The 22,638-nt window shown below is 36.4% G+C and overlaps 1 protein-coding gene across 21 annotated transcripts in view; it reads right to left on the bottom strand.

Annotated features, from left to right (window-relative positions):
- Positions 1-22,638, bottom strand: part of tiam1b (TIAM Rac1 associated GEF 1b) — a 209,083-nt gene that overhangs the window by 72,738 nt on the left and 113,707 nt on the right. For all 21 annotated transcript variants that reach the window (XR_015509887.1, XR_015509880.1, XR_015509878.1 and 18 more), the window contains 5 exons: positions 18,754-18,924; positions 11,837-11,941; positions 8,408-8,489; positions 5,228-5,314; positions 1-108 (listed from right to left, as the gene is read on the bottom strand). The exon at positions 1-108 is cut by the window's left edge and continues 105 nt beyond it. Coding sequence is in view for 4 of the 21 variants with exons in the window: in XM_087284580.1 (XP_087140706.1) it covers positions 1-108; positions 5,228-5,314; positions 8,408-8,489; positions 11,837-11,941; positions 18,754-18,924 (553 nt within the window). In the remaining 17 variants the exon portion in view is untranslated. The remainder of the gene's footprint in view (positions 109-5,227; positions 5,315-8,407; positions 8,490-11,836; positions 11,942-18,753; positions 18,925-22,638) is intronic.

Here is a 22,638-nt window from a genome sequence, read left to right as displayed (position 1 = left end):
CTGTGAGCGACAAAGAGACCTGAGCGAACGCCACCTTCATGTCAGCGAAGGTCAGAGTCCGCGAGTCCTTCCCGTTCAGCTGGAGAATCTCATCTCCTGCATTCAGGCCTGCAATCAGTTCAATGTGGTAATGCGGCATGAATAATTACAGCAGCGGGATATTGCAATCATAGATTTTCTTCTTCTGATATATGCAAAATGGATGGAGTTGGTAAATGTACTGTGAGCTTGCATGCGGATAATAAAACTAGGACTCGCTAAGTTTTATAGAGAAAAAAAGGGCTCTATTTAGTTGCGTAAGACATGATTATGGATGTTCTTGTGCAAAAAAACATACAAACAAAAAAAAAACTATTATAAAGAAAAAAAATGTTATGAATCTTTTTTCTCTACTTGGATTTATAGTAAATGCAGATGGATACAATAAATACATACATTTACAGCACACAGTATTGTTATTTAAAACTGAAATAATATACAACAAATGCATAAAACACCCATCTCTTATATATATATATATATATATATATATATATATATATATATATATATATATATATATATATATATAAGCATATATATTTAAATATATTTATGCATATATATTTTTAATTTTAAACATAAATTAGGATGAAATTATTAAATAAAACTAAAATTATAGTTAAATTAAAATGTAGTAAAATTATATAATTTCAGTTCTGTAATTTAAATTTATTTTATTAATTAAACTTACACTTACCGGCCACTTTATTAGGTACAACTGTCCCACTGCTCGCTATTGCAGATTTCTAATCAGTCAATCACATGCCAGCAACTGAATGCATTTAGGCATATAGAAATGGTCAAGGAGATCTGCTGCAGTTCAAACCGAGCATCAGAATGGGGAAGAAAGGGGATTTAGGTGACTTTGAACGTGGCATTGTTGTTGGTGCCAGACGAGCTGGTCTGAGTGTTTCAGAAACTGCTGATCTACTGGGATTTTCACGCACAACCATTTCTAGGGTTTACAGAGAATGGTATGAAAAAGAGAAAATTCCCAGTAAGCGGCAGTTCTGTGGGCGCAAATGGCTTGTTGATGCCAAAGGTCAGAGAAGAATGGCCAGACACGTTCCAGCTGATAGAAAGACAACAGTAACTTAAATAAGCACTCGTTACAACAGAGGACTGCAGAAGAGCATCTCTGAACACACAACACGTCCAACCTTGAGGCGGATGAGCTAAAACAGCAGAAGACCACACCGGGTGCCACTCCTGTCAGCTAAGAACAGGAAATTGGGACTACAATTAACACAGGCTCTCCAAAATTGGACAATAGAAGATTGGAAAAACGTTGCCTGGTCTGATGAGTCTCGATTTCTGCAGCAACATTTAGATGGTGGGGTCAGAATTTGGCATCAACAACATGAAAGCATGGATCCATCCTGCCTTGTATCAACAGTTTAGGCTGGTGTAATGGTGTTGGGGATATTTTCTTGGCAATCTTTGGGCTCATTAGTACCAATTGAGCATCGTGTCATACCACAGCTTACCTGAGTACTGTTGCTAACCATGTCCATCCTTTTATGACCATAGTGATCTTCAATCTTCTGATGGCTACCTCCAGCAGGTTAACACACCATGTCATAAAGCGTAAATCATCTCAGACTGCTTTCTTGAACATAACAATGAGTTCACTGTACTCAAATGGCCTCCACAGTCACCAGAGCTCAATCCAATAGAGCACCTTTTGGATGTGGTGAAAAAGAAGATTCGCATCATGGATGTGCAGCCGACTAATCTGCAGCAACTGCGTGATGCTTTCATGTCAATGTGAAACAAAATCTCTGAGGAATATTTACACTACCTTGTTGAATCTATTCCAAGAAAGATTAAAGCAGTTCTGAAGGCAAACAGGGGTCCAACACTGTACCTAATAAAGTGGCCGATGAGTGTATATGGTCATAAATCAGATATATTTTGTATGGGAGAAATGTTGAGTAGCAACTAACTGAAATGAAGTGAATATTACATAAATTGTAAAAGCTCATTCTCATATATGAAACAGTCTATTTTTACTCTATTTTGTAATTAATTCTGCTTTACATTCTTTACACAAATATTCAGTTTCACTTTGAAATATTTCATATGAATAATACAGCATGTCCTCATTGAAGTGAAGGCCGGCAGCAAAATAAATAGATGCAATAAAAAAAAAAAGGTCTGTAGCTTCTCGATTCGTCTTGCCTCTTCCCTTCAGCTTGTGGGTTTGACCCAGTTTTCTCGTCGATGTGAAATATCAGCAATAAACAACACCGATCACCCAGACATCACTCAGAGAGGGTTTGATTCAGTGTGCTCACAGTGTCTAGATGCAAACACAAGCCTGAAATGATGGTCATTTAAAGTGACCATATTCAATATTTTTGTCCTTTAAGCACATGTGTAATATTAGCTCATGGCTTGTGAAGAGAATTAAATGAATTCACAATATAAATACATTTCAAATTATTTCTATAGTATTTGTTACTGTAACCTTATTGTGTCTGTGTGCAAATTGCCCATTTATTGCACTAGAAAATATATTATTTTGATCAATCTTTTTCTAATATTTGTTATATTTTTATTGTTTTTTTATCTATCTATATCTTCATTCATTCATTTTCTTGTCGGCTTAGTCCCTTTATTAATCCGGGGTCGCCACAGCGGAATGAACCGCCAACTTATCCAGCAAGTTTTTACGCAGCGGATGCCCTTCCAGCCGCAACCCATCTCTGGGAAACATTCACACACTTCGGACAATTTAGCCTACCCAATTCACCTGTATGGATGTCTTTGGGGGAAACTGGAGCACCCGGAGAAAACCCACGCGAAGGCAGGGAGAACATGCAAACTCCACACAGAAACGCCAACTGAGCCGAGGTTCGAACCAGCGACCTTCTTGCTGTGAGGCGACAGCACTACCTACTGCGCCACTGCCTCGCCCCCTATTTATATCTATATATTGTAATTGTATATAATTTGTATATATGCTGTGGTGAAAAATAAGTATTGTACATGTCATGTTTTTTTCTGGGAGTAATATTCGCTGTTGACATAAAAATTGAACCAGATTTGGGTAAAAACCCAAACAATACAAGCATAAAAATAAAACTAAACAAACAAATCTGAAAAATGATGTGTAATAAAAATGGAATGACAAGATGAGAAAGTTTCCCAGAGATGGGTTGCGGCTGGAAGGGCATCCGCTGCGTAAAAACTTGCTGGATAAGCTGTCGATTCATTCTGCTGTGGCGACCCCGGATTAATAAAGGGACTAAGCCGACAAGAAAATGAATGAATGAAGATGAGAAAGTACTGAACTACTGAAATGTATTTAATGCTTTGTATAAAAGGCTTTTTTTTGGTGAAGTCACATCACATGCATTGCTCAGGTGTGAGTTTTTCACAGACCTTGATGGGGAATTCATTGTGTCTTAATGAACTTCTGATGAATTTATTGCTCTCATTTATATGCTTATTTGAGTGGTTTCAGTATTATTATTATGTGTCTATTAAATACCACAATGAGAGTAGATGTATGGAAGTAAGATCGTAAGGGCACTTGCGTTCTGTTTCGTGTGCGACTCATGATTATACACATCTGCACACTCAGACATGCGCCCACGCTCAGTTGCAATGACTTCAGAAATATGATGACCCTAAAACTGGCCGTGAACTTCAGACTTACAGTTGACAGCTCAAGGTATAGTCAACTAGATATATTGCTGAGCATTGTTTTTTTCTGATTTGCCACATTTGAAGTAGAAATTAAAGACCTTAAATGGTCATGGGGAGGATCCCTAAAAAAGGGAGGTTCTATTGGTGGTTAGGAAATTACTCAACTGACCATGGGGAGGGAGCACATGTGAGATTTGAAATCCCATGAGTGGAGAAGCTAATTCAGGTGCGTTAATGTGTAAATTTGGGTGGAGTGATAAAACAAAGAAATGTATCTAACTGTGTGCTAGCCTATACTCATCAGACACTCGAACGACCTGTCTCTGTTGTTACTCATGCTGTAACAATACACTACTTTGCCTAAAAACTCCGGAGATCTCAGACTTTGTTAAGTTTTGAAAACTTTGACTTAGAAACTTAATATATTTTGCAGACCAGAATCTTTTTTTCACAACAACTTCAACAGAGTGTAAAAACCTTGATGGCTCTGTGGGTCTCGTCTATCAAATCTGATCTTTTTTTTAATTCTATATTGGATTCAATTCAGGTGATTGGCTGGGCCATTCTACAGCTTAATTTTTCTTTCTCTGAAATCATTTGAGATTTACAGCTTCTGTCTGGGCTTACCATGCCTTTTTACACCCTCCTTTCTTCGTGTGTTCAATAATTTTCCCTGCATCGTTTTATTTTATTACACATAATTTAATTTGTAATCTAATTAGATTTGTTTTATTTGCACTTATGGATTTCTTTGGTTGTTACCAACATCCGGTGAAAATTTCAACTCAACGGCACCTACGTATGTAAACTAAAATAAAGACACCTAAATAAGTTTTCTGAGACAAATAGTGCCATGTTCAACACTTATTTTCCCTGCTGTATATATAGTTTAAGTACATTTTATTGACAGCTTGCTTTTATTATATTATTAATGTAGATGTACTGTGAACATTATATGTATTATACATACGCTTTTATTATCTTTATTTAATAAACTCATTTTAACATTGGGATTATTTTATTGCTTGTCTAGAAATACTTTTAACCCTTTGATTTTATTATTATTGTTTTTTATTATTATTATTATTTTCTTTTTATTGTTGTGTACATTTACTGTCTCACATTTTTTTGATACCACTCATCTACAGTATAAGTACATGCTAAACTAAAATTACTATAATACAAATAGACAAACAAAATAAATCAAAAGAGCCAGAAAAACGCTGTTTTGCATGATACGTTCCCTGTAATGCACATGTAGGTACAGCACTTCAGTGAATCCCCCTATAATGATCTCTCTGATTCCCTTTATCTTCTGTCATTATGGAGAGTTTAGAAGAGCTGAGGGTAAATCTGCAATCTCTGGCTCTCAGAAAGCCCACAGAGCTGACAACATGTTACATAACACCAGGAGCACAGCGCAGATATCAGCAATTACAGCAGTGGCAGAACGGACTGAGAGGGAAAAGAACAGAAGAAAAGCAGGAGACGGGGTGAAACAGAAAGAGAATGTAATTAGGAGCTAATGAACCTTTAGCGAAGGCTAATCCTCCAGCTCTCACGTCAGTGATGTAGAGCTGCTGAACGCCGTCCTCCTCCACCACAGAGATGGAGAAACCTGTCAAACACACACATAAGCACACACGTCATAATCAAGCTTAATCTGGGATCAAACCTTGAGGGGTTTGAACCTACAACCTTACAGTAAGAAGGTCAGATCATTAAAGGGACAGGATCATCAAAAATGCTTAATTATGACATCATTTATTCCCCATTTTATTCCCTATTATTACCATTTTATTTTCCCAGACATGGGTTGCGGTTGGAAGGGCATCCGCTGCGTAAAAAACTTGCTGGATAAGTTGGTGGTTCATTCCGCTGTGGTGACCCCGGATTAATAAAGGAACTAAGCCGACAAGAAAGTGAATGAATGAATGAATTACCATTTTATTCCCCATTTTATATTCATGTGACATCATTTATTCCCCATTTTATGCTTTGTTTTTGTTCTGCCTTGGAAAAATACGTGTGAATACATGTGAAACATTTCCATTTCCATTTGTACACAAATATTTGTATAATCTGAAATAATTTTTTTTAACTAATATCTTATCAAAGGGCACCTATGATGAAAATCATCTTTTGTAAGCCGTTAGGATATAACTGTGTGCAGGTATAGTGTGTCCACAGTCATATTGGGGTTATAGAAACACAATGAGCCCTATCATACATCCGGCGCAGTGTGCCGCAAGGTGTGGCGCAATAGTCTTTTGCTAGTTTCAGCTTGGCGCAAGAGTCGTTTTGAGGCGTTGCGCTACGCTTTTTAAATAGCAAATGCATTAGCGCTCATATGTGCGCCCATAGGCGTTCTGGTCTAAAAAGGGAGGCGTTCTGAGGCGAACTGCTGGCTTGTTGCTATTTTGAGAAACTATAATAGATTTTTTATTAGACCAAAACTAACCCGGTCTAAACTCCGGCGCAGAGTTGCGCCTCGCTTACACACTGCTTAATACGCACAAGAGAGCAATAGGCAAACATCTTTACATATGAAAAAATTTAAATATTAAGGATATATATAGGATATAATAAGAATAGATATAGAATATAAATATAAAGGATTAAAATATTACAAAACATATTATTTTCTAGCCTACATAAATATGAAAAATCACTGCTTTTATGTCTTCTTCATCTCGGGAGGCTTTTTTAGTTCATTCATAACAATTTGCCTTTGTATAATGTTATTATTATTAGCAGTATTATTTATTATATCCATATTTATATTTGTTTTATTAAAAACAAGCTTAGATTTGCCCACCTGTCAGGTTTTAGACCATATGGGGCAAATCGTGTGTTTTAGGATATAACTCAGGTTTTTAAGCACACTTCATTATTATTGTTCATTTATTCGTTTGCTGGAAATTAGAAGTGAATTTAGAAATAGTTTTGAAACGAATATTTGCGCTTAACAAACAAAAGTATTTATTTATAGACTAATTGATGTCTGTGCATAAAGGTTCCCTATCCAAGAGCGAAAGTAGATCCATTATCTCTCATTCTCACGCAGTAGATGCTCTGTTTAACTGTTTTCTGTTAAAAATCTGTTAACTGTTTACTGTTTGCTTGTGAAATGCTCAGTTTTTCCACTTAGACTTACTTTGCGTCCTGTAAATAGCGAATGCGCTTATGGCGCAACGCAGCTGGGTCTTAAAGGGAAAGGGAGATGAGACTGTAATTGGTTTATTCTCAAAACACACCTATAGCTCATTAATAAAATAAACTCAACCCTTTTAGACCATGCGCCACGGCGCAAAACGGATTTTCCCGTCCTTAAATTAGCAAAAATGCGTTCTGCCCTGAAAGCGTTTGCGCCCTGCGTTTTGCGCTCTGCGCATGGACCATCAAAATAGAGCCAAATAAGTCTCTTTTTTTATTTCCTGACATTAAAATAGGATCCAAATCCCTCCCATTTTGAGGCCGACTGCAACGTGACGTAGGAGTTTGGTATCCCCACCCACTAATTTGATTGACAGACGTGTAGTAACATGTCCTAGTAGTAACACATGCAATCATATCAACAAGACAGGGCGTGCAGAAAGCAACCAGGATCAAAAGATCTGTTCAGCTTTCTGTGATCATCTGCACCTCAACAATGAGTTTTACAAGTTTAAATCGTTTTTAAAACAGTACTAGTTTGTAATAGAAACAATAAAATCGCTATGTAATTCATCACCACAGCCGCATGTCAGTTCAATTATAAAAGACTACCCAGGCTCATTCTGAAAATGTAGCCCCGTGGATGTTTCTGGAGACAGCGAAATACGTCCCGGGAGGTACATATTTGTGCAGTTTTTGTTTGCAAGAATCCGAATCGTGAGCGCCCGCGCTGTATATAGTAAATAACGAATAAATAAGAGTAATAAAATCAGCTTATACAACTTAATGTATAAACTATTAACACACAAGTGGCCCAGCCAGGACTTGAACCAGCAACCTTCTTCAGTAATTCAATAATACATTAATAAAATAAATGTAATTACTGATAATAAACAAACTAAATAAATTAATGTAAAGCAATAAAATCAGCTTTTACAGCTTAATGTATAAATTATAAACTTATAAAATGCGTGTATCTGTTAACAATATTATTCTTAGTAAATAAAATAAAATACTTTAAGAGTTTGAAATTAACTAAACTAACATTTAATAAATAAAAATTATATATATATAAAAAATATGTATATATATATATATATATATATATATATATATATATATATATATATATATATATATTTATTTATATATATATATATATATATATATATATATATATATATATATATATATATATATATATATATATATATATATATATAATTATATTATATATAATTATATTAGTCCCTCCCCCAATTTCTTTTATATTTGTGGCCTAAAATTGATTTTAGAAACGTGACAGCTTTGTGACGGTTTTTCTAAACAATGAAAGAGACTGACATAAGTGAGCAGCATATTTCTCAAAACTACAATCCATGGCATTATATATAAACATTTAAATAAAGGAATATGGGGGGAAATGACCCTAAGCTGACATCATGCTTATACATTTAATATTTACAGCCAACACAGCATATAAAACATATGCATTAGCCAATAAACCATATGTAGGCTATAAAACAGACATGATGAAGACATGATAATTTCTCACCATAGCCGATCATGCAGGATTCATCCCGATCAAATTGGATCACCTTCCTGATCTTACAGCACAGCTCGATTTCCTTATACAGCTGTAATGAAAAACATTCTTCATTAATATTCCTCTCAACACAACTCTGATATCTCACATTTCACACACACGGGATGGTGTGAAAGGGCGAGGGTGAGGAAATACAGGTGGCATTTTCCTGTATGTTTCTTTATTATCGATCATGTCTGACCCGGACACACAAAACATTATAAATGAAGACGGCTGCACAACTGCTAAGAATGATGGATGTAGAGTAAAGCTTCAAAACAAAGCATTCGTTTGATCACAGCGTGGCTGTTTTCCAGTTAAAAGAAAAGGAAAATGCTTTTAGGCTTAGCTATATAGATCAAAATCACATATCTCAGTATTTTAGTTTTATTTAATAATAATGATTAAACCATATTTTGCTGAATGTGTTTCTGTGCGGGTCTTGAATTGTTTAGGCCTGTTATGAATACATAAACTACACAAAAACTGCCAGTAGGTGAAGGCAAGTCTCTGTATTAATGAGTGATTCACTGATTCATTTGTTCAAATTATTTATTCTTAATGGCTGAGAAAAAAATCAAGTGACTGTCTTTATGAAAGGATCATTGACTAAATGATTGATCCATTTAAAAATGAATCATCTGAAAAAGTGATTCACTGAATCATTTGTTCAATTATTCATTCTAAATATCTGAGAAACAAAGGAAGTGACTGTATTCATGAATGGATCACTGACGGAATGATTCGTCCTGTTAGAAATAATAATTTGCACAAGTGATTCACTGAATCATGATTCACTCAAACTATTCTGAAATGCTGACAAAAAAGCAAGTGACTGACTTTATGAATTAATCCTTTACTGAATGATTCATCGATTTAGAATGAAATTTTTTATATGAGTGATTTATTGAATTATTCATTCAAGTGAGTCAAATGGCTGAGAAAGAAAGCAATCAACTATATTTATACATGGATCGCTGACTGAATGATTCATCTATTTAGAATGAATCATTTAAATGAGTGATTCACTTCATTGTTCAATCAAACAATTCATCCTTAAATGCTGGCTGTTTCTCAATTCCAAGAACGCAGAGAACGGACTTGCGTTCTTGTGGAGACCGGTCTTGCCAAGTGTCCTCGGAAGAACGAACTCAGGAGACCGCGAGGACAGAGAACGCGTCCTTTGAGAAATGGGATGCTGCGTTCTTCCTGATGGTCATGTGACCTTCACGCGTTTTAAATGGAAATTATTTAAACATTACAGCAGTCAAACAATGATTTATTGTTTCCCCCCTCTTCAAAATATATATTTTGCATAAAAACATTAGAAATATACTCTGCACAATATAAATAAAACAGATTTTAATACGAATTTCAGCAAACAAACAACTCTTAACGTGTTTATTCCTTTATTAAGATGTTCATGTTAATGTTTACTTGCACCGTTTCATTTAGGGAAACTCCTGAGGTAAATAAGTGATATCTCTGAATCTTTAATAATAAATCTAAATAAAATGCTGCGCTTCCCACCCCCAGTCGCAATGACTTCTGGGGCTTCCAGAGCAAGTTCGGTGCTCAAGTCAGCATCAGTGCGTCCTCGATATCAAGAACACATCCGGGAAGTTTCACGCGTCCTCCGTACTTGCGGTCTTGAGTATTGGAACTGAACTTAGGCAGCTGATGATGACGTTGCACGAGAACACAAGGACGCAAGACCGCTGAAGAACGCATATTGAGAAACAGCCGCTGAGAAACAAAGCAAGCGACTGTCTTTATAAATGAATCACTGATTATATGATTTATCCATTTAGAATTATTCACTGAATCATTCATTCAAATGATTCATTCTTAATGGCCGAGAAAGCAAGTGGCTGTCTCCGTTAATGGGTTACTGATGGAATAATTAATCCATTTAAAATTAAGAATTTGAACAAGTGATTCACTGAATCATTAACGCAAACAATTCATTCTTAATTGCTGAAAAGCATATCAAGCAACTGTCTTTAAAATGAGTCACTGACTGATTGATTCATCCATTAAGAATGAATCAATTTAAAGAGTGATTCACTGAATTGTTTATCAAATCAATGAATTCTTAAATGCTTAGGAACAAAGCAAGCGACTGTCTTTATGGATGGATCACTGACTAAATGATTCATCTATATAGAATGAACCATTTGAATGAGTGATCACTGAATCGTTCATTTACATGATTCCTGCCCTAAAACTAAAATGCAAAGCAAGCTAATGTCTTTATAAATAGATCACTAACTTAATGATTAATCCATTTAGAATAAATCATTTGAATGAGTGATTTACTGAATCATTAAATCCCTAAATCATACTTTCAATTGATTCTTTCTTAAATGTTTAGAAACAAATCAAGCGAGTGTCTTTATAAATGTATCACTGACTGAATGATTTATCTATTTATAATGAATCATCTGAATGAGTGATTCACTAAATTGTTTATTCAAACAATTTAATCTTAAATGCTAAAAAGCAAAGCAAGCTACTGTATTTATAAATGGATCACTGACTTAATGATTCATCCATTTTGAATGAATCATTTGAATGACTGATTTAATGAATCATTAATTTAAATGATTCATTCTAAACGTCTAAGACACAAGGCAAGTGACTGTCTTTAAGAATGGATCACTGACTGAAAGATTCATCCATTTAGAATTAATCAATTGAATGAGTGCTTTACTGACTCTTTCGTTCAAACAATCGATTCTAAATGCTAAGAAGCAAAGCAAGAGACATGCATTTAGAACGAATCATTTGAATTAATAATTCAATATATCACTGATTCAAACAATTTAATCTTAAATGCTTAGAAGCAAAGCAAGATTTATAAATGGATCACTGCCTGAATGATTCATTCATTTAGAATAAATCATTTGAATGAGTGATTCCCTAAATGCTGAGAAACAAAGCAAGTGACTTTATGAATGAATCGTTGACTGACTCAATTCACTCAAAATGATTCAATTCACTCATTCAGTGAGAAAACACAGCAATATTGAAATGAGATGCACAATGTTCTGCTTTGCCTTTGTAGGTATTTTGTAGTTAATTTGGCAAAACAAAAAAGGCAAAACAGTTTTATAAATCTATCTCTTTATATCACACTTACACATGTGCACATAAAGTCAGCCAATACAATGTTAACACAATCATCACTATATTATCATAGACGATAAATATCTTGCACCCCTAATAATGGCACGAGCACAACTTTTTCTTTTGTGCCTCACAGAAGATTCTGTTATTACGAGGAGAAAGAGAGGAAGAGAAAAGGTGTTTGGATGAAGTGTGATGTCCCAGCAGGATGAAAGTAATGCGAGCGCATCCAACCAGCGGGAGGGAGAGCCACTTTAACCAAAAACCTACCAGATCGTAAATATCCTCCTCTGGTTTGGGGATGTAGAACTGCACTTGGTTCTCAATGAGGAACTTAAGGCGCACGTAGTGTTTAGTGGCGTCCAGTTGGTGAGCCTGCAAAGAGAGATGAAAGAGACACGTGTTAAATGGGTGAAGACATGTCACTGGGCTGTGTCTTCATCTTAGTGCTCCAGATGGACAGGAATCACACGCTAAAAAGCTCCAAACGCTCATATGAGAGAGAGGAAAATGTTTTTTGCTATGGCTCATAATGCTTTGAATTTATGGGAGTAAATGTCGTTAAACTGTAAACAATCGGTGAAGTGTTTTATAAAAACTGAGTGCATTAAGATGTCATTTCACACTTAAAGTAGGCCTATTTTGCAAAATCACTTTTATAAGAGGTTTTAAACCAGTTGAGTGGCAACAGTGAGTGAACATAAGCAGCTTCTAATGGTAAAAATGTTTTGATTCTATTTGCTATAATCACACTTGATAGAAACAGTCTGCAGAAACACTTTGATTGACACGCTCCCTTTGTACATGTCATCAGAGGGGTGAAGCCCCGCCCATTAGTGACCATCTCTCCCTCATTAGCATAGGATATCATTTATTCATTTTCCTTCGGCTTAGTCTCTGATTTATCAGAGGTCAACACAGTGGAATGATCCACCAACTTTTCCAGCATATACTTTATGCAGCTGATCCCTTTCCAGCCGCATTACATTTGTTAAGTTGTGTGATACGAAGGTTAATACAAAAAAATAAAAAAACAAAGGAAATAATCTTTGATCCCAAGTGTGTTGTCGAGCATTTACCAGTGTTTGTACATAGTCAAGAAATCAACAAGATACAGTCATACAAGTATTTGAGAATTTACATACAGTTGAAGTCAGAATTATTAGCCCCCCTGAAATATTAGCCGCCCTGTTTTTTTTTATTTCTGTTTAAGGGAGAGCAGATTTGTTCAGCACATTTCTGAACATAATAGTTTTAATAACTCATCTCTAATTACTGATTTATTTTATCTTTGTCATGATGACAGTAAATAATATTTGACTTGATATTTTTCAAGACACTTCTATACAGCTTAAAGTGACATTTAAAGGCTTAACTAGGTTAATTAGGTTAACTAGGCAGGTTAGGGTAATTAGGCTAGTTGTTGTATAATGATGGTTTGTTCAGTAGACTATCGGAAAACGAATTAGCTTAAAGGGGCAAATAATTTTGACCTTAAAATGTTTTTAAAAAAATTTAAAAACTGCTTATATTCTAGCCGAAATAAAACAAATAAGACTTTCTCCAGAAGAAAAAAATATTATCAGACATACTGTGAAAATTTCCTTGCTCTGTTAAACATAATTTGGGAAATATTTAAAAAAGAAAAATAAATTCAAAGGGGGGCTAATAATTCTGACTTCAACCGTAGGTAGGTCTCTAACATGGGACACTCACGTAAATTGGATTTGTGTAAAGCTTCACCAAAGACTCTATTTTCTACGAAGGTTAGGGTTCTACGTTGTTGACAAGAAAATCATCTCCTTATTTTATCAGGCTGTATCTGAGAGTGTCATCAGGTATGGTCTATCTACATAGTAGGGCAATCTTTCTGTAAATCTAAAATTAAAATTTATTATTATTATCAGAATTGCTATGAGACTAATAGGATCAGAAACCTTTACTAATATTCAAACACTTTGCTCGCAATGCACGTTAAATAAAGCGAAAAGAATTTTAAACAATCCATCCCATGTTCTCTTCCCATTTTATGATCTTTTACCTTCCGGTAGACGATACAGAACCGATTTAAGAACTCTTTTAACCCAGTGTCAATCAGACTGTTGAAAACTAATCGATAGTCTAAATTACGTTTTAATTGTATGTAATCCCTTTGCAGGGTTGCTTATTTTATAATTTTTTATTGTGTCAGAACTTGCTGAAGTGCTCTGTGGGTCTACAGAAGATTTCCCCTTGAGGGACAATAAAGTATACAAACAAACAAACAAACAAACAAACAAACAAACTCATTATTGAGAAACACCAATCAGACCCCCTAGATAATTTTTGTGTTAGTTTTAGCAAAATTATTATTTTGTGGTGATAATTCGCAGACAGTTTTGCAATTTAATATATATATATATATATATATATATATATATATATATATATATATATATATATATATATATATAAATATATATATATATATATATATATATATAAAGATAAAAATGTGTGTGTGTGTGTGTATATAAAAAGATAAAAATGTGTGTGTGTGTGTGTATATGTATAAAAAGATAAAAATGTGTGTGTGTGTGTGTGTATAAAAAGATAAAAATATGTGTGTGTCTGTATGTGTGTGTGTGTGTGTGTGTGTGTGTGTATATATATATATATATATATATATATATATATATATATATATATATATATATATATATATATATATATATATATATATATATATATATATACTTATCTTATTTACCATATTTGGTGGGGTAACCTACTATGTTAGGTGTGCAATCTGACGTAATGATAATGACCAAATCATAAAAATAAAGCTTCTTTATTTTGGCCTCTTGTCAAGACGAGATCTAAAACAGATCTAAAACGGAAGGGATTAATCCAAAAGAGGGTTGTATAACTTATTTTTATCCACAATCTTATTTTCTTATTTTCTCTTTCTCAGATTTCACTCCTGGATGATCTGACATCATGTTCCTTCACTCAGGACATGCGTTAGTGCTTCCCTACCGTAATATATCCAAAACACGGATTGCCGTAAAACTCGTCAATGGCAGGGAAGCGTTTTCTCTAGTCAGCACCAGGGAAGGAGTTAAGCAAAATTACAGCATGCATACAGCTGACACACATCATAATAAGTTACCAGCCATATTTATAAAGCACAAATAATGTCCTTCAATTTGGTCACGTCCAGCGCCGGTCATCCTTGAATCAACCTCCGTCAATGTAAGCTGCTTGCTTTTCTGTATGCTCCATTGCTCCGTTTGTTAGATGTTTGCTCTCACTTTTTTGCAGTCTGAAGTACGTCAAACGCACAAAACGCCCAATTCGCGCCGTGTTATTGGCTCGATTTGCGACACAGGATGTCTATTCGCATCTTTGTATTGACGCATGTAAATCCCTCACACTTGATGCTTCATCCGCGTCTGCTCACTGCACAGGTTGCAAAACAATTTACACCCAGTTCCATGTAATGCAGTGATTTTGTGAGGGCGCAGGTGAGACGTCATTTATCGAGAGACACTCAATACATCACGTGCGCTGCGTATGCAACGTCTATAAGCCATGTAAAAGAATGAATTGGCAGCTGAAATAAATTTAATTAGATTATATGGTTTGGAATTGCATGTTTTATGAGATTATTTACGTTTTTTGCGATTATTTTGGGTTAATGAATAAGTTAGAAGGATCGCAAAAAAACTTGTTGATTTTGCGTTGGATTCAGGGATGGCTAAATCTCGAAAGACTAGGGGGTCCGACCAATACACCATCGCATTCACACACACTCATGCACTACAGCCCATTTAGTTCATCTAATTTCCCTATAGCGCATGTCTTTGGACTTGTGGGGAAAACCGGAGCACCTAGAGCAAACCCATGCCAACACGGGGAGCAAATGCAAACTCATCACAGGAATGACAATTAGCCTAGCCGGGAAATGAACAAGCAACCTTTTTGCTGTGAGGCAACAGAGCTAACCACTGAGCCACCGTGCTGCCCTAGCATAGGATGTTAGTCTTGTTTTTGAATTTTTGCTATAGTTTATAGAGCAAAATGATGACTTTGCAGATAATTCATTGGTTTTATGGGTGTTGTAAAAGTCAATTCTACAGAAACAACTAAAACCATGTATGCAAGGAGTATATGGGTATTTTTGTAGCACAATCTTATTATCTAAAATGATTTATAGCAGTTTTTATTAGAAGTTACTTAAACTAGAAGTCTAGCCCATGATAAAAAAATGTAAAACAAGGATACGGCCTGCACTCTTTAAAACCCCTCACAGGGACGCTTTGAGGAATACAACATGCGCGTTTAATACAGCGCTGACCTTCAAGCTGATATTCAATCCTCTGAAGACTGAAGTCACTCTCTGAATGTAAAACTCTCTGTATGCTTTAAAAATCTCCTGCTTCTCGATGAAAGAATTTATATTTGTACTGTTTGATTCAGAGAGGAAGAAACTGTGAGCTAATTTTGTGGTCTATATGCACAGCTAGCGTTTTCCACTCGACGATAAACTTCTGGTGAAAGGTTTATGTGACTATTTTCAATTTTATTGTTTAGGGTTTTTTACAGCATCAATGTTGTAATGTAATTAAAACACAATCAGGTAAATAGACTTCAGCATTCATTTAGTTGTTCAAGCGTAATTAGACACATTTAGACACATCTCCCTGCTGCTGTGATCGCCTAAATCCTCCAGATTACCAGCAGCAGGGCTAATGGTTGAAATAGGCAGGGCAAGAGACCTGCTGCACTGAGTCTGCATTCAGACCTGGGGATTGATGGAGAAGTTCTCATTTATTGTGTTTATATGAACACGATCATCTTTATAATGATATAAATTGTGGTTATGTTTATATGAAATTACGAATAACAAATGTAGCAGGGCATTAAATTACTGTTTATTTCTTTGCATTTTAACTCTGTAAACTTTAAAATCATGCGTCTCCTCACAGTTTGTGTCTCATTTTGTAAGCCAACTTACAACAGTTGTTCACTCCCCTCCTTCTCCCCTGCTCTGCTGGCCACGCCCACTCCTGCATCTGCTCGCAGAGCTCCAAGGCCATTCTCATGCATTTTTTTGAAAAAATTCTGTAGTAGACTTGAACCGAAAGTGGGGGGTTTCATGGCCCTTTAAACATGGTTGTTTTGTTATGGAAAGACAATTCACTGGAAGCACTTGGGCTGGCTGGCTGTTAAAAATTAAGGGCCCTATCATACACCCGGCGCAGTGTGGCGCAAGGCGCGGCGCAAAAGTCTTTTGCTAGTTTCAGCTTGGCGCAAAAGTTGTTTTGAGGGGTTGCACTACGCTGTTTAAATAGCAAATGCATTAGCGCTCATATGTGCGCCCATAGGCGTTCTGTTCTAAAAAGGAAGGCGTTCTGAGGCGGACTGCTGGCGCGTTGCTATTTTGAGAAACTATAATAGATTTTTCATTAGACCAAAACAAACCCGGTCTAAACTCCAGCGCAGAGTTGTGCCTCGCTTACACACTGCTTAATACGCACAAGAGAGCAATAGGCAAATATCTTTACATATGAAAAAAATTAAATATTAAGGATATATATAGGATATAATAAGAATAGATATAGGATATAAATATAAAGGATTAAAATATTACAAAACATATTATTTTCTAGCCTATATAAATATGAAAAACCACTGCTTTTACAATTTGCTTTTGTATAATGTTATTATTATTAGCAGTATTATTTATTATATCCATATTTATATTTGTTTTATTAAAAACAAGCTTAGATTTGTCCACCTGTCAGGTTTTAGACCATATGGGGCACAGCATGTGTTTTAGGATATAACTCAGGTTTTTAAGCACACTTCATTATTATTGTTCATTTATTCGTTTGCTGGAAATTAGAACTGAATTTAGAAATAGTTTTGAAACGAATATTTGCGCTTAACAAACAAAAGTATTTATTTGTAGACTAATTGATGTCTGTGCATAAAGGTTTCCCTATCCAAGAGTGAATGTGAAAGTAGATCCATTATCTCTCATTCTCACGCAGTAGATGCTCTGTTTAACTGTTTTCTGTTAAAAATCTGTTAACTGTTTGCTAGTGAAATGCTCATCTTTTCCACTTAGACTTACTTTGCGTCCTGTAAATAGTGAATGCGCTCTTGGCGCAACGCAGCTGACTCTTAAAGGGAATGGGAGATGAGACTCTGATTGGTTTATTCTCAAAACACACCTATAACTCATTAAGAAAATAAACTCAACCCTTTTAGACCATGCGCCACGGCGCAAAGCGGATTTTCCCATCCTTAAATTAGCAAAAATGCGTTCTGCCCTGAAAGCGTTTTGCGCTCTGCGCATAGACCATCAAAATAGAGCCAAATAAGTCTCTTTTTTTATTTCCTGACAGGAAGAAAAAATAAAAATACAAAGGAATAAAATAGGATCCAAATCCCTCCCATTTTGAGGCCGACTGCAACGTGACGTAGGAGTTTGGTATCCCCACCCACTAATTTGATTGACAGACGTGTATTAACATGTCCTAGTAGTAACACATGCAATCATATCAACAAGACAGGGCGTGCAGAAAGCAACCAGGATCAAAAGATCTGTTCAGCTTTCTGTGATCAAGGCAGATATCCCATCCTTAAATTAGCAAAAACGCGTCCTGACACGCCCTGAAAGCATTTGCGCCCTGCGTTTTGCGCTCTGCGCATGGACCGTCAAAATAGATCCCTAAAAGTCCATGTGCAAAAACCTTAGTGATGTCTTTCTTTAAGAAGTTTAATTTCGAGAGGAGCACGTGATATGAATAATCGCAGCTGGTCTCCCATCTGCAATCTTTAATAAGCCAATCAGATTAATCCAAACTAACTATAAGTTGCCTGTCTAAAACTTCTCCTTATCTTCCGTTTTCCGAAGAAACCCCTTATCCACCCCATCTTCCTCTCTTTTCCTCTTTTACCAGGTGGAGCTCTCGAGAGCTACCTGATCTCCTTACCCCCTTACATGCTTTTCGACCAGGCGGGAGCCCTGAGCTTAATTATCTCCGAGCTCAGGGTTCTCTCCCAGGCCAGCATGCCAAACAAGCTAATATTATCAAGAAATATCTAAGTGAGAACTCTTGAAATATTTCCTACTGTAACTCTCTTCACTGAATCAGTAAAACAGATTTAAAAAATCTCCTGTTCCTTGACTTTACCTTGCAGATGGTCTCCAGCATGTCGAGGGCTGACTCTCCGGGCTGGATGATGGCTAACACAGGCTGGTCGTTTGGCAGCAGCACCCATGATGGAGTGAGGTGGTCCCGGGACCAGATGTCGTGATCTGTATTCGGTCTTGGCAGACCTTTGACTGGAGTCTTGGTGTCTTTCTGTAGTGTGATGAATGAAAGCACAGAGAAGCCGCAGATGTGAGCGAGGCCTGTAGAGATGCTATTAATCATGTGTAATGATGATGTTAGCGCTCAGCCCATTATTTCTAATAACTCACAGACTATCTTTGGTTCACTGTATATGCTAATATGACCAGCATATGAAATGAGATGTAGCTGTACTTGTCTTCAAGTAAACGGATCCTTGATCCTTCTTTCAGATCACTAAAAATCTTTCCAAGCCAAAACTTTAGAATAGTTTCAACTACATTTCCCCATATCTCTTTTTCTCTGCTCATGATTGAGTGAGTGAATCAGAACATCAGCACTATATTCTTCAGCGCAGGTCAGTGGATTATAGCACAACTATCCACCGCCTGGCTGAGCGAAAGCCTACATGTCCGCCAACGCCAGTGATGAATATACACCCACACCTCTGCCAACCTCCTCCAGAGATCCGGCCCAAGGCAGATCTCTCTGAATAGGCCCGTTTTGATTTGCTGCAGAGGGATTTTGTGTGATTTTGCCACTTTTATGGTGCTTTTATACCTTCAATCTGCTCCAAATGTAACAATTGCAGAATTTTTAGCCATTTTGATTCCGTTTCATACCATGGCTGCGTCTGAAATCCCCTACTACTCAGTAGGTAATGCATTTGTGTTTAAAAGTAATACTCAACCATTAGAAAAGTGACTTCTATACAGCATCAACGTCAGTAGTATGAACGGAACTCGGACGTACTACATCCGCCATTTTGTCATCATCATGTGACCTACCCGCTTCACTCCCATTCATGAATTATCTCATGGTGATTCATGGTATAGTGTAGCGTCCATTAAATGCGCACTTAAGAATATCGTCAGAAGTAGTAGGTCTCTTCTCGCATACTGATTTTCAATTTTTAAGAATTCGGACATACTACTCAGCTCACATGCTGATTTTAGAATACTACATAGTTGGGTTGTCGCGAAACCATACATTTTTTTTTACGATACTATACCAGCTGAAGTATCAAGATACCAAGTAGTATTCCAATACTGTAATTCTTAACTCAAATGATAAAAAAAAAAAATTCTGAAATGCTATATTTTATGTTATAATAGGCCTACTTGAATTTAAGTCATAATTCCCTTGAGGCAAAAAAAGTATTTTATATATATATATATAATGTGGCGAGTCCACCGATGCAACGTCACCGTGGTCCCGGATCCACATCAATTCCCTCATCATCAACCCTAATCAAACACAGCTGAGACCCACCAAGAGACATGGATATAAGCCGCGACCAACCCAGAGACTGTGAGCTTCATTTTTACTCAAATGACTCCCTGGCTGATATCTGTGTCTCTTTTCTCCCACAGCGGGCTCAAGCAGCTGACCATCTCCACTCTCTCTCCTACCTGCACGGCCTCACCCTTTACCCCGGAACCTCTACACTCTTCCCGGCCAGGAGTCCGAGCGATCGCTCCGCCCTACACTCTCAGCACTCTTGTAAATAAATCACCCTCCGGGGCAAAGTGTAAAAAATCTACCGCTGCTTGCGTGTGTTCTCTCTATCTCACTAAAATATATATATATATATATATATATATATATATATATATATATATATATATATATATATATATATATATATATATATATATATTAGGGATGTAACAGTATTGTAAATACCGTCATACCGCAATATTAATTTTTTTCGATATTACCGTAGTCGCATGACTCTGTAAAACTATAGGTCTTCTGAGAAAATTTGCTCAGGCGAATGAAGCGAACGGGAGGTACCGGAAACTACAATTCAAATCAGCCCAGGCTTGGCCATAATCCCTTGCGGTCTGTTGTCACTACAGATCCAGTAATGCGGAAATAGAGTGTGCTGCTAGAAGCGGGGATGAAAAAGAGCTGGAAAACCCTAAAGCGGGTGTTGTCGCCGCGCGCGTACTGAATAGCGGTGTTGTCGCGCGAGTTCTTATCAGCTGTGTTGTCGCGCGCGTTCTGATCAGCTGTGTTGTTGCGCGCGTTCTGATCAGCTGTGTTGTCGCGCGCGTACTGTAAAGCGGGGACGGAGGGTATGTCGCGTCGCGGGGGCACTTTTGATCATTTTGGAAGGGCACTTTCTATCCAAGACTAAAAAGGGCATGTGCACTGCACAGGTTGAGCCCTGTGTGTGCACGTGCCTGCAAGTTGGGGAATACGACTAATAACGTCATGGGGACTGCAGAAACACAGCACACTGTTCAGATTGATGCAGACATGAGCCCTCTATCTCACTCATGGTTTGTCCTCTCAAGTGGGGGAAAGACAATGCACAACGTTACCCACTGCTGTCAACCTGGGCCATGTCATATCTCTCTTGTCCCAGAAACCTCAGTCCCAAATGAGAGGTTTTTTTTCTGTTGCAGGGGACATTGTAAATGCCCAGAGATACCAGCTTTTACCAGATTATAGTTATATGATAATTTTCCTTTAAACCCATCTCTACCTAAGTGAGTGAGTGAGTGATTAAATGTTGAATGTGATGAGTTTTCAACAATACTAAATTGAAACTTGATTTTTTTACATGGTTTAATATTTTTTTGTTATTAAAATTGAAGTTCCTGTTTCAAAGCTTACAGATAGATGGCTAATTTGTTTGTCATTGACACTTTTGGCACTTTTTTGGAGTATTTTCATAAGTTTTGTTTTTTCCTGTAAATGATTCAATAAATACCGTACCGTGACATTCATACCGAGGTATTACCGTACCGTGAAATTCTGATACCGTTACATCCCTAATATATATATATATATATATATATATATATATATATATATATATATATATATATATATATATATATATATATATATATATATATATATTTATATACACATACATACATATATACATACACACACACACACACATACTCACACATACACACACACACACACACGCACACATATCACTTTACCTAAAATCTATTCAATTTTTGTTTATTTTGATAACTGACCAGCAAAAAAATAAAGGTACAAATTATACCAAATGAAATTTGTTACAAAAGAGCATTTTCCCAACAAAATTAGGCATTATGAAGTGGTCTAAGATTGTTACAATGTTTCATGTTGCTATTTTGAGTTTTTCAACCTTTTCTTTTTCAGTCTTATCAGGTAACAATCCAAAGTAATCAAAAATTTAACTTTGTGAGTCGTTCTTTTAAAGTGATCATCGCAGTTGTTGTAGCTACTAAATCATATTACCAGGAATAGAAATAAATCGATTCAGATGTGGTTTGAACTGAAGCGTTAGGAAACGTGCAGTAGGCTACAATAAAAGGTGTGAATTCCACACAGTTTTGCAACCTTAAAGGACTCCACTGACTCATTCATTCATTTTCTTTTCGGCTTTATTAATCAGGGGTCGCCACAGCGGAATGAACCGCCAACTTATCCAACACGTTTTTACGCAGCGGATGCCCTTCCAGCCGCAACCCATCTCTGGGAAATCTCCACAGACTATTAAATTAAAATAATCTATTGTTGCACAAACGTGTGAGGATTTTAGTGACTTTTCCACATGCAACATTATCTATTGTAGATGAACCATTAATGATGATACTACCATTTACAAACTACAGTGGCACTGCCAGTATTTTGGAGCCATAGTATCGCGATACTACCATAGTACCAGTAAACTGTGCAACCCTACTATATAGTATGAAGGTTAAGTTTTCA

Source organism: Danio rerio, chromosome 15 (assembly GCF_052040795.2).
Source record: "Danio rerio strain M-AB ecotype USA chromosome 15, GRCz13ab, whole genome shotgun sequence".
NCBI lineage: Eukaryota > Metazoa > Chordata > Actinopteri > Cypriniformes > Danionidae > Danio > Danio rerio.
The sequence above is the reverse complement of the archived record's forward strand: the minus strand, read 5'-3'. Positions and strand labels throughout refer to the sequence as shown.